This window comes from Melospiza melodia, chromosome 15 (assembly GCF_035770615.1).
Source record: "Melospiza melodia melodia isolate bMelMel2 chromosome 15, bMelMel2.pri, whole genome shotgun sequence".
NCBI classification, from domain to species: domain Eukaryota; kingdom Metazoa; phylum Chordata; class Aves; order Passeriformes; family Passerellidae; genus Melospiza; species Melospiza melodia.
This window is the reverse complement of record NC_086208.1, coordinates 12,278,258-12,291,491: the sequence shown is the minus strand read 5'-3', so window position 1 is coordinate 12,291,491 and position 13,234 is coordinate 12,278,258. Positions and strand designations below refer to the sequence as shown.

At 44.7% G+C, this 13,234-nt stretch overlaps 1 protein-coding gene across 5 annotated transcripts in view; it reads left to right on the top strand.

Moving 5' to 3' along the window:
• The window catches only part of CEMIP (cell migration inducing hyaluronidase 1), a 101,550-nt gene extending 90,024 nt beyond the window's left edge, over positions 1-11,526 (top strand). For all 5 annotated transcript variants that reach the window (XM_063169828.1, XM_063169826.1, XM_063169827.1 and 2 more), the window contains 8 exons: positions 1,560-1,775; positions 2,695-2,906; positions 3,361-3,546; positions 4,238-4,442; positions 5,215-5,301; positions 5,610-5,767; positions 7,237-7,337; positions 7,950-11,526. In XM_063169828.1, coding sequence (XP_063025898.1) covers positions 1,560-1,775; positions 2,695-2,906; positions 3,361-3,546; positions 4,238-4,442; positions 5,215-5,301; positions 5,610-5,767; positions 7,237-7,337; positions 7,950-8,077 — 1,293 coding nt within the window. In that variant the 3' untranslated portion in view covers positions 8,078-11,526. The remainder of the gene's footprint in view (positions 1-1,559; positions 1,776-2,694; positions 2,907-3,360; positions 3,547-4,237; positions 4,443-5,214; positions 5,302-5,609; positions 5,768-7,236; positions 7,338-7,949) is intronic.
• The last annotated feature ends 1,708 nt before the right edge of the window (positions 11,527-13,234 follow it).

The window sequence follows — 13,234 nt, the reverse complement described above, 5'->3', positions numbered from 1 at the left end:
GCTTCTACTCTAAACCAATCCAAAAGTGCCAACATCACAGCAGAAGATGGAGGCCAAGAAGGAGAAGGAGAAAGGCTGGACACACCCAGTTCCCTCCATCTTGCCTCCTGAACCCCCGTACCAGAAACCCTAAAATCTACTTTTCCACCCCATGATAACTTCATTAATATTCTACCTAAACTGTTGTGGCTTGCTGATCTTCATGTAAGGTTGGTAATTTGCTCCATGGGTCATAATCAAACCCCCAGGTGTTTTGGGCTCTGTGCCAGGGCTTCTGAGCCCCCTGGCAGGTGTCTTGGCTGTCCTGGATAGCCAGAGGAATGTTCTGGGTCCTGACACCCTCCCAGACAGCCTTCCCTGCCCTGGAGATAGAGCTGTGAGCAAAAAGCAGAAAATCTTGCCCATTGTCTTTGCCAGAAGTTTAATAACAATTAAATGTGACGGGTGCAATAACAAGAAGATCCAAATGTATCCATCAGGTTTGCAGCAAAACAGATGCAGGGATTGTTTAAAAAAAAAACCCCATAGCAACAGTGAAGTGAAAATAATTTCCATTTCTGTACGGCTCAGAAACTGAAGAATCAGCCCCCCTTTATTTTCAACAGTGGTATAATATTAAAGTAACAGAAGGAAGTCTGTTCTGAAAAGCCTGACTGACCTAGAAGCAGAAAATACTGATTTTGGGGAACAGCCAGTGAAACTGAGCTGATGCAGGATAATTCTGCAGCCCTGCACACTAGGGTAATTCCAGACTCCAGTTCTGCAGACATAAATGAGAGCAGAGTCCAGCCAAAAGGAGTTTGCCAAATTTTGAATTACAGTATGAACCTCTGGGTGCTGGTCTGACCCCATCCTGGGGCCTGTTCTTTTGAGTTATTTTTGTATTTGCCTGCACAAATACATGCTAACTGTTTCACTGAGGTTCACCTTTAGCAGCTGTTAAATCCAGCTGCCAAACATTACAAACAAATAAATAAATAAAGTGGTTGGGCTGAAATGATTTGTGTTGCCTAATTTTCAAAAAATTAGCAGGCTTGCTCACAGGTCAAGAAAAGTGCTGACCAGTGCCAAATATGATGGGAAAGGCAAAATTCCCCTAAAAGTGTTGGTTGGTCACTCTCACATTGCACAAGGCAGGCTGGTGACATGACATTTATTTATGCTGGATAAAAATATCAGTCAGAAGTTGCCTGAACAGCCATTTCCCAGGGCTGACTGTTTCCCACATTGGTATGACTTCACACGGCTTGGAACTTTGAAGCTGTGTTAGCAAACAATGAGTGAAGTGGCTCTCGCGAAATTGCCCCGAGTCCTGAACCTTTGTCTAGAATTTTCAAATAAACCTTCCCAGTGGTGAGGCTGAAATCGTGATTTTTGTTTAGCCTTTCCCCCATGGTCAGCAGGGAAATGTGTGTCTGCTCTGCCTAACAAGTCAAACACACCTTTTAAGTCAGAAAATGGGTAAATTGAGCCAGTAGTGACCAAGGGCATCCTTTTCTTGTACTCTAAGTGATGAATTCCTTTCTGGAGATGTAAATTTGTTCCACTGTTTTGTTTAGATTACCTCAAGAGTCTTCTTTGGAGAACCTGGCCCGTGGTTCAATGATCTGGATATGGATGGTGACAAAACATCAGTTTTTCATGATGTGGATGGTTCTGTATCGGAATACCCAGGCTCATACCTGATCAAAGAGGATAACTGGTTAATCAAGCACCCTGACTGCATTGATGTGCCCGACTGGAGAGGCTCCATCTGCAGTGGGCACTTTGCACAGGTAAGGCTGCTCACCTTGCAGTGTCATTGTCACTTTGGTTTGTTCAAAATTTTGTTGGCACTTTAAAACTTGACCTGTAGAAATGGACTTTCTTCAGAGTGCTCAGTGTTTGTTTATCAGCATGTCTGCACAGGTGGCTTTGAACATGGGAAATACTGTGGTGTATTTTCTGAAACCTTGGTCTTGGCTGCTGACAGCCCCAACAACTTCTGCCTGAAGCCTCCTGAGAGCTCCGTGGGCATTCACAGATTAATATTCATAAATCCATGGGCTGTCAGCTGGTTATTTTTCCCTGATTTATGGAAGGAAGTGTTGCCCACAGTGTTATGGGAAATGTGCTGATGAGTCGAAATTAGACTTCAGCTTTCATGGTCTTTCATCCTGTGTGTGACCACCAAACCATTCTTCCCACCACAGGAGCCCTGAGTGCTGCTGCCATGAGAGCCCTCACTTTCCTCTGCTGAGAGGGCCTGGTTTTGTCTTGTGTTTTGCAACAGTTGGGGTTTTTTTGTGTGCAGTGCCCCTACAGCCAATTTCTAACCACTGAGCTGGGTTTCAGGCTTCTGAAAGCCAGACAGAAGGATCCTTGTTCAGCACAAGTCAGATGTCTGAGGCAGATACTGTCCTGCTGCTGAGGGTTGCAGGGTGCTGTGGAATATCTCAGCCCTGTTGCAGCCTCTGGCTCATCTCAATGGATGAGGAAATGAGTCTTATTTTTTTTCCTGAAAACAGTTTGCTTTGTTGAAAGGGAAGCCTAAGAAATTGAACATAAGTGCACAGCCCACAGGTTCCTGCCCAGCACACAGGACATGCTCCAGCTCACATCTATTGAGTATCTGAACCTTTCACTGTAGCTCATTAAACTCTTGGTGATCTCTTTTTTTGTTTGGTTGTTTTTTTGGTTTTTTTTCCCATCCAGATATACATCCAAGCCTACAAGCCAGCCAACCTGAAAATGAAAATAATAAAAAATGACTACCACAATCACCCACTCTACTTGGAAGGGGCTTTGAGCAAAAGCACTCATTACCAGCAGTATCAGCCAGTTGTAACTCTGAGGAAAGGCTACACCATCCACTGGGACAAGACAGCCCCTGAAGAGCTGGCCATATGGCTCATCAACTTCAACAAGTGAGTGAACTGAGTCCCAGCATTCCAGCACAATCGTGTAACTGCACATTTCTGATGGGTGAGGTCATCACCTCATGAGCTCTTCCAGAAGGAACATGCCTGTTCCAGGAAGTCCATTCAGTTCATCTTTTCATGAGCCATCTCAGGTTCCTGTTTCCTCCCCCAGGAAGCTCTGTAAGATAACTCAGTTCATTTTTGGAGGTTCAGAGCTAATTCATTCCTGGTGCATGGAAGTCACAGGTGTAGAAGGCAGGAGCAGATCTGCCCTACATTGCTTAACTAACACATATTTGTTATGTCTAATTTGTTTTGCATTAATCCATTCTAAACCATGAAAATTTTAACTGGACAGGAAAAAAACTTATTGTAAATTATTTAGTTTGGCTTCTAGCATGCCCAGGAAAATAATAGTTATGTTATAACTTGTTACAATGTGGGTCTTTGCTATTTTTAGGAATGACTGGATCCAAGTAGGGTTTTGCTATCCTAAAGGGACAACATTTTCCATTCTCTCAGACATCCACAACCGTCTCTTGAAGAAAACATACAAAACTGGGACCTTCTACAGAAGCTCCCAAATGGAGAAACTGGAGCACAGATACCCTACCAAGGGGTACTACTACTGGGATGAGGACACTGGGTAAGACAGCAGGCCTGGCTGGTTTGGACATTGCTGCTTTGGGAATGCTGGAGCTGGGAGCTGTTTGCCTGATGCCACTAGTGGGGACTGAACCAAACCAGGAAGGTTTTCTGGGGATGTGACCAGTGTTTAATTTTCCTGGGCCTCCCAGGCCTGCCAGTCACTCACAGCATCTGCTGCACTGCCAATTACTCTGGGAAATGCTTTTCCAAGTGAATACAAATTAGAAAAGGAAAAAAAAAAAAAAAGAAAAAAGCAAAGTGCTGACCACAAAACTTAACTGAAGACATGCACAGCCCTTATTGTTTTGAACAACAACTGTTTATGAATACCATGACAGGGATGCTCAGGAACTAAGTGCAAAGCCTGTTATTTTAAAGGATTAAAATAATGGGAAAGAAAGAAAGACCTAAAATACAAAAAATGTATTTCTATATATGTGTGTCAATATAGAATAGAGCTCAGAAGGTGTTCAGGTGCTATCTGATTTCTTTGTTTTACTTTCCATGAGTTCCTCATTTCTGGGATGAGTTCGCTTTTATTTGCATGTGAGATGTTGGGCACTATAAAACACAGGGACGGGGCTGCAATGAAAATGATTGCAAACCATAGAAAAGAGTCCACCAAAACAATATGTTTTTGCACAAAATGTTTGAAAGATGCTGTTTGTTTTTTTTTTTCCTGCCTACAGGTTGCTGTTTCTGAAACTCAAAGCTCAAAATGAGAAGGAGAAGTTTGCTTTCTGCTCTGTAAAGGGCTGTGAGAGAATAAGAATCAAAGCTGTGATCCCAAAGACAGCTGGTGTCAGTGACTGTGAGGCCACAGCCTACCCCAAGTACATTGAGACACCAATAGTGGAAGTGCCAATGCCAAAGAAGCTCTCCAGTGCACAACTGGTAAAACAGCTGATTTCTTATCACATAATCACTGCTCATGTAAATCTGGCATATATTGAGCCCACAGATTTAGTAAAACTTTGTGCCAGGGTCGGCATATGCTGTGCCTGATTTTCTGGAATATTTCAGGCAGGTGAAATAATATGAAACAGATTCTTGCAGTATGTGGAGAGCCATTGCAAGATCTATGCTTGTTCTTTTGGGGCTCTGATGTGATGTGCTGTTTTTGAAAGCACAGGGTGAAAACTGATGAGCTGGAAGACAGGTTGGTGATTTTGGAAGGAAGACAGTGAATGTGATTTTGGAGCCTCCAGCTCCTCCAGGCTGTAAGGACAGCAGTGACACACAGGGGACTGAACAGTAAAGCTGAATTATTCTCATTTATATCATGCATAACACAGTCTCCAGTATCCAGTCTGGTTCTGGGGGAGGAAGTGAGGTATTTATCTGTTATTTGGGTTTTTTCACTCATTGCCCTTGAAACAGGAATACACAGCAAAGCCTTGGAGAATTATGTGTCAGTTCTGCAAAGTAAGAATCACTCTGCCATTCAGTGAAACAGCTTAACTGGTGACAGAATGAGCAGAGAGGTTACCAGTGTGCCCAGTTTCATTAGCAATTTAATTTGGCAGGTCGGTGCTTATTATGTAGCTTCCTTGTTGATTGAATTGCAGGGTTTGAAATGTTTTCAATTCAAATGCAGCATTCAGGTAATGGACATTCTCACTAGAAAATCTGTTGGTTTTTTTTTTTTTTTTTTTATTGTAAACAGAAGACCAAGGACCACCTAATTGAAGTGAAAATAGAAACTTACAAGAAACAGTACTTCCACCTGAGGGATGACTTTGCATACATTGAGGTGAGCAAATCCTCTCAATGAACTTAATGGGGTGCAATTCTACACCATTTGCTTTATCTTCATGGAAAACTTGCTTACAAAGTTACCATGGAGAGTTAAATTCAAGTAATTTCTGCTTTGTATTTTGGGGGAAATAAAAAAGGGGTGTATCTTCTCCTGATAGGCAGGATAGCAGGATCTCAGAGAGCTGGAATTCTGCCCTTTGAGGCAAACAGCAGTCCTATGACTCAAGACTATCAGTGCTTCTCACAGGTGGTTGTTTGCAATTGTGTTACTGTGAAATGAAGGATGTTTTTCCCCCTGCCCAGGTTGATGGTGTCAGGTTTTTCCTCACTGAAGAGGGAATCCAGCTGGTAGTGATTGATGGACACCATGGAAAAGTTGTTGATCGAGTGACATTCAAAAACTCCATTCTACAAGGAATCCCAGCACAGATAGAGAATTATGTCAACAACATCAAAGATCAGTGAGTAAATAATCTGTTCTCACTAAGGTGCAATGTACAAGAATGCTGCATAACACTCATCTTTTTCTTGGACTTTATCACCCAACATGGGCACATGTTGGATTTTATCACCCAACAGCAGAGCAATACACCCAGTGTAGTTTTGTGCCTGATGGCTCCAAAAGAGCCCAAATGTGTGCAGGGCATGCAGGCAGCAGCAGGATGCACTCTTTGATTCAGGCACTGATTGAGCCCCAGATAATGTGCAGGGCTGCATGTGATTAATAAACTGCAGGGCTGCATGTGATTAATAAACTGCAGAGCTACATTTATGTTGTGGGTTATAGACAAATTGCAGAATTAAATTCACAAAGCACTGATCCATACACATGCACACAGCTTGCATTTTTTTACTGCATGTATGCTTTCTCAAATTGCAGATAATTCCACTAATAAAATACATTTCCCTTTGCACATTCCCTGCCCAGGCCTAAAGGCTGGATTATTTTGTATTTTAAGTATGGGCAGCCAGAAATGAAGAGTTTTGGAAATAAGTGATAAGTAGCCAAGAGATGTTCCTGCATTCTTGGAGGACAATGGCTTCTTTTGCTGGAGGGAGAATTGGAACCACATCAGAAACCCCATTAACCAAAGGGGTTGTTCCCACATTAGCTTGTGGAATGCTCGTGGGAAGTGAAGATATTTGTTATTAAATCTGTTTGGAAATCTGATTTAATAAAAATATGAGTGCTTTGTTGACAAATGATCTGAAATAGCTGTGGGCAGATTGACAGGATATTGTTCTGGCATTTACTCCAGAGACTTGAGGGAAGCTTGAGCAGAGTGCCATGCAGGTGCAGGCAAATGTGTTTCTACTGTCTTAAATAATTCTAGAGGTTTCAAAAATCACATCACATAGTTACTTCAAGGAAGCATGGTAATTTCTTCCTTTTTTCATATAAAAAATGTGTAGTCTTTTCAGAGAGGCCATCATCCTGCTTTACAAAAATCTCAATCCTGGCTAAGTCCTGTTCCTGATCAGGAATAGTAGTAATAATATTAACACAATTTTTTAAAGAGAAGCATGCTGAAAGGAACAAAAAAGTAACGTCAACAAAAGTCTCATGGAAGTGAATTTATTCAGGTTTAATCTGCTAATGAAGGAACAAGAAATTGCTTGAGACTTGCTAAGGGCATCCCAGGGAGAAGATGGGTTTCTCTGAGCAAAGCAGGGTGGAACTGCAGGTTGGAAACATTTAAATCATCCTAGAAAACCATGTTTAAAAAATAAAATAAAAAAATTACTTTTGTCTGCTTTCTAATGGGTTTTGCATGACTGGAAAAATAATCTATGACCAAACTGTTGGAAAGCATTGAGAAGCATTAAAACTGAAGCCACACAGAGGCAGGAGTTACCAGTGCTCAGGACAAACAAGTGAGGAAGGTGTTCTGACTTTTCACCCATTTACAAACCTCTTTGTTCCCTTCAGCTCCATAGTGCTGGTGACATCTAAAGGAAGATTCATTTCAAGAGGACCATGGACTAAAGTACTGGAGAAACTTGGAGCAGGAGAAGGTTTTAGGTTAAAAGGTAACCAGTTTTTAAAAACTCATTTCTGACCTCCCATTATTCCAGTAAAGGGACCGTTTTTCTGCTTCTAAACTTTGCCTAGCTTGTTTCTATCAGCATGTGCTCAAACATCCTGGAACCAGTAATTTATTTATTCAGAAAGGTTGCATCCACTGCAGCTTTGGTTAACATGCTCCGTTTAAAACTGTAAATAGAAAAAACATACTAGCAGTTTTTCTTAGAAGTAAATAATTTATGGGATTTCATTTTCCAGATTGAGTTTAGACAAAAAGACCTTTTAATAATGGAAATATTGAGCTTTTTCACCCACTAAATGCCCCAAACCAGGATTTTTTACTTGTCTGAACTTGTTTTTAGCTGGCTTTCTCTTGAAACATTCTGACTTGATGGCACAAAGCATATTGATGTCAGAGCATCACATATTGCATTAGAATACAGCTCCACATGCACATTGCTGCAATCAGCTCTAGGAGCTTTAGGGATGATTCCATCTGTGCGTGTGTGTGTCACACACATGGCTCTTGTGCACCTGCAGCCCTCCAGCCATGAGGTGTGGCCATGCACACAGGTGGTTTTCTGGCACACTCCAAATGTATTTGCTCTGATTTGCAGAAAAAATGGCTTTTGTGGGCTTCAAAGGCGGCTTCCGCCCCGTCTGGGTGAGGCTGGCCACCAGTGAGGACTCAGCTAAAATCTACCAAGCGCTGCCCATTCCTGTGGTGAAGAAAATGAAGTTGTGAGGACACCTTGCTGTGCCTGCTGGCCGCCAGCACCGCCCCGTGGGACGGACAGATGGACGGACAGACGGACGGACTACTGACCGCTCTGCGCAGGCCTCGCCCGCCTGCATCGCCAGCGTAGCATTTTGTTGTTCTTGTTGCTGTTGAAAAAGAAATCTCACTGTAAGTAGTAGAGTGGCCACGCGTGACAGAAGAGTCACATGTGTGACCGGCGTGTGCTCGGGGCTGGCCAGGCCAGGCTGGCTCAGGGGACACTGAGCGAGGCCTGGGCTGTTCCTGCAGGCCCTGCTCCTGGCACAGACTGATCCTGCTGCTGCCTCTTGAAGGGGAGCTCTTGGTCTGAAGACCATCAAGGGTTGTTGCTTCCACCATCCTCTCTGAAGACCATCAAGGGTTGTTGCTTCCACCATCCTCTAAGTTGACTTTTCCTTTCCCGTAGTGCAACTAGCTGCTCGCGCAGACATGGGATGCCAGTTCAAAGACTGGTTGGCAATCAGGTTTGAGTGATTTCCTGGATGCTGGGAAGTGGAACTGGACAGCAAACACTTCCCCATAAGCTTCTGTGAGGTTGGATCAAGCTCTTTTGGGGTGTGTGTTGTACATGCAGCCCACGGCACATAGCTGGGGAAGAAATGACAGAAGGAGTGGACAAAACATGCCAGCAGAGACTGAAGGAACCACCTATTCCTGCTTCCTCAGAAAACTGCGTTTTTCCTATGGATCGAGGTGTTTTAATAGTGGCTGTGCAAATATGAAATTTTCCTTCAACAAACAGCTGCAGGCTAGAAGGAGAGCAATGTCAATTAGCACATGTATTTTCTCAGCCTTTCCCATTCAGCCTTTCCCTCTGTACAACAACATCCAGGATCAGTTTATGGCTGCCAGCTAATGCCATCCCAGTTCAAACCTTCCAATTTTTGACTAGGAATACTGGGATTCATCTTATTTAGCATCAAATAGGGTGAGCTGCCCTCACCTTTCCCAGGACATCAGAGGGAACAGGATCAGCCTGCTGTGTGCTGCTTTCTGATCTTGTCTTCAGGCTTAAGATATTATGTCCTGGTCCTCCTGTAAGGGTTACATGAGACCTGGATGAGATCTTTCCAGGTGACCGAAGAATCAAAGTGGGAATCCCAATGCACTAGTTGGATGTCGTGTACCTCCTTTCCCCCTGCTTCAAACAAAGACCTGGGTAATGATGGCAGATCAGAGTGGATCAGGACTTTACAGGGGCATCTCTTGAAGCTGGGATGTTAACATTATATGGTAAAACACTGGTTTTAAAAAGCATTTCTGGTGTTCAGTGCTATTTCTGTCAGTTGCCCCAAAATACCACACAGGCGTTTCTGGAGGCTGTGGCTGTTCTTAGAAATCTGAGGGCAGGGGGAAGTGTGAAAGACATCATGACAAGCTTTTAAAGAATGTCAATCTTGCCAGTAAGACTTGGGTTTATTTCCCCACTTTATCTCTGCCTGTCCCTACAGCCACATAAATTATTCCAATTGCTGAGGGCTACTTTGTTTATTAATTAGGTTTTGCTTTTTCCCCACAATATCAAAAATACTACCTTGAAATTAGACTAAAAATCAAGGATTTTGTTTGTCATTCCAAAGGGTGTGCAGATACTGGTTTAGATAAGTTGCTCTGATTGTTAAAGCAAGCATGAACAAAATTTAAGTATACTGTAGGTTACATTCCACTCAAGCCTCTCCTGGGTTTTGAAACTGGAAATGTTCTTTTCAGTCTTACTACAAAATTGTTTTGAATTCACTGAATGTCATGTGTATTGTATTTTACAAGGAAAAAAAAAGAAAAAAGAGCCAAGTGTTCCTTCCCAGCTTCCCAACAAGAGCCTGGTAATGAATGCTCCTTAGGCATTTGTGCTGTTTGCAGAGTGAATGGGCAACATTTGTAAAAGGCAAATGAGCTGGGTTGTTTATTCCTGAAAATTCTTATGATAGTTTGGGGATTTTGCAAATTATTCTATGAAAGAGTCAGTCTCACTGGTGTTTCAACTGTGATCATCCAGAACGTTTATCTGATGTCCCATGATGGCCACAGCAATGCCAGATCCATGAAGTCAAGGGAAGAGACTAACAGGAATTCCCTGGGTCTGTCAGTTTGGGTTATCTAAACCTTTTCCCTGCCCTGAGCCAGTGCTGTTGATTGCAGCAGTTTTGGTGGAACACACTTGCTTCCAGGAGATGGACCAAAGCAGGAATATTTCCTTTCTGAGCACTTAGTAGATGGTGGGCAGGAAAGCCAGGCTTGGGATATGCCTGGAGTGGATTTGCTTTGTACAAGCCCCATTGCTGGGGTTGCCCTCTGCAGTGCTCCACTGGCCACAGCCATTTCCCCTTTCCTCTAAGAGTGCAAGAACCTAGGAGCATCCCACCAGGTGGGTCTGTCCCCTGGACTGCTTTGTTCAGCTTCCAGGAGCATGTTTTCTTTGTGCTGAAGTGTGGCTTCTGATTTTGCTGTTTTGGGACTTCTCAGGGTGAAAGCATAAGACTTGGCTCTAGGAAAGAGCATTTTCTTTTCCTTTCCTAAAAGATCTCACCTTATTAAGAGAGAAAACTTCAGCAGTTTGTGCTGTGATGCTGAGCCTGGCAGGTGGGGCCTGTTTTGGAGCTGGGGAGGGTCCTGTGCTGTGAATTCCTGCAGGGAATCAATCACACAGCCAGCAGAGCATCCTGGCTGTGTGCAGGGAAATGCCCAGGGCTCCTGGTGACAGGTGACACCCTTGTGTCCTCTGGAGACAGAATGGAGCCTGGTGCCATCCCAGTCACAAGAGCTCTGTGCCAAGTGACTCCTGCTCAGTCTCTGCACGTTCTAGAAGCTGCAATGAACTCTGACCAGTGAATTCCCCAATTCTCATCCCCTGCACGAGCTGCAGTGACCCTCTCTGTAAGGTTTTATTACTGCAGATGTTTTCATGTTTGCCTGCACAGTTGCCATTGGTGGAGTGGGGTTTTTTTTGGCTGCATTTTGTTTGTTTGTCTCTTTGTTTGTTCGGATGTTTGGGTTTTATTGCCTCTGTTCAGTTGCTTGTTTTACCTGTCGCCGAAACAGCTGGTCCTTTTTCGGAGTTAGATGTTTGTACATTTTCTTATAGACTTTCCAATGAAAAAAAAAAAGATATATTTTCTATTAATTTATTACAATGGCACTAAGACAACTAAATTGCAGACATAAGAAGCATTTTTACTGGAGTTGAGCATTGTCCAGTTTGTTAAGGAGGTTGGCAATGTGTCTTTTCTGATAATCTGCTTTGCACTTGAAAGCTCTCTATGTCCACAGACCGTGGTGGTGCATTGACTGTCAGGTTTATGATGACAAGAGCTCTTGGGACGTTGTTTCCAAAAGATTGTGGCTTACAACTGAAATAACACGTAGTTGTTTGGAGTACACAATGTTTATCAAAATAAATATTCTGTGCAAATTTCTTATTTTATGTTGTGTTGTGTTATTAATTTCCCCAGTTATCCCCCCATGTTATGTATTTTCCCCCTGCTTATGTACAAATGGTTCCTGCCATCCCTGATTTTCCCGCCACTGCCTCTCCTGACAGTTGGTTTCCCTGGTTACCCCCTTCCCCCTCAACTGCCAATCTCCCTTTGTTATATAATTTCCCCTCCACTGTACACCTTATATGTAAGTTTTTCCTCCTCCCTGGGCCCAGTTAATCACCCCCCACTCCTCCTAGCTTTCTGGAAGCTTCGCCTCTCTGGGGGCTGTGGTTGGCTGTGGTCCCGGGGCCCCTCCTTTATGTTGTATTAATTGGTCAGTTCCTTATGTCAGTTATGTTTGTGCTTCTCCCTGGTTGGCTAGTTGGGCTTCCCTCCTCTCTCCACCCCTTCCCTTTAAAAACTTGCCTTCCCCACTGTTCGAGGCCATTTGCTGGTTGGCACTTTCCTTCCAGGTCTGTGTCATCCGACCCTTCAATAAATCGGAGTTAGCCCCCAGCTAGTGGACGCCTCTTTCTTCGTCCTGCTGCGCTTTCCATCCACACCGTGCATCCAGCCCAGCCCAAGGCCAGGACGCCGAGGGGGGCTGGCAATACATGCGCCGGGGGTGTCGGCCACCTCCCTCCCGCATTGCTAGCCGGACATTAGGGCCAAATACGCCCCAGCGCAGGTTGGCGCCCAACGTGGGGCCTGCGAAGTGGACACTGGACTCGCTGGACCACTGACCGGACCCCGCGGTGTGGATTTTATAAATCTCCTGGCCGTCAACCTACCCCAAGGTGGTAGCAGGCCCGTTTTAGGGCAGCGCTCCCTGGGGACCGGAGTCGGGACTCCCTAGCACCCACCGGGACAACTCCAGGACGAAGACCCCCCGCCTTTTCGTTGCCGCAGCAACCGGATTGGTAAGTCTGGGCCCCTTTTCCTTGGGGACTCTCCGGACTTCTCCTCCACCTTTTTAAGACTTTCCCCTAGGGGTACGGGCCCTGCCCTGGGGACCTGCCCTCCACCCTCTTCCCAAAACCCCAAACTTTTGTTTTCGCTTTCCCGTGGGAGCCGGACTCTCCCCGGACGCGGGGGCCGGACCCACCACCCTATTTCCTTTTTCCTCGCACTTTCCCCCGGACTTCGGGGCAGTGGGAGGGCGGAGGCCGGTCGTGTGCGGTTTGCTGTTTTAGTTTACGGTTTCTCCCCAGGCGAGAGGGGTGTGACATCAGCGACCTTTCCCCCTTTCTAGTGGTAAAACTTTTGCTGCTAGAAAGGTGCCATGGGTGCGGGCTTGGGAAAGGAGCAAAAAGAGGTTTATTATACTGTTAAAGGTTTACTGCTTATGGGTGGGCCTAAGGCCCCCCAAGTAGGAGTTAAAGTTGTTGGTGAAGTGGGTTTTTTCGAAGTTCCCCAATGTCTCCCCAGAAGTTGTAAAGCAGCCACGTTTTTGGGTAGCTGTTGTTGCAAAATTAGAAGAATCTGTGAAGTCTGGGGAGACGAAATTAGTTAACGTGGCGTACTGGGCTGGTAGTGTGCTTGCCATTCTCCGCCCAGTAGGGGAGCCTAAGAAAGGACCCGCAAGTTCTGTGTTATCTCCTCGTTCTCTTTGTTCGCTTGCCCTTGTCCCTCATTCCGCTCCCTCTTCCCACAGGCAGGAGCCCTCGAGGGGGACTCTTAAGGCCAAAAAGAAGCAGGGGGTCCATCC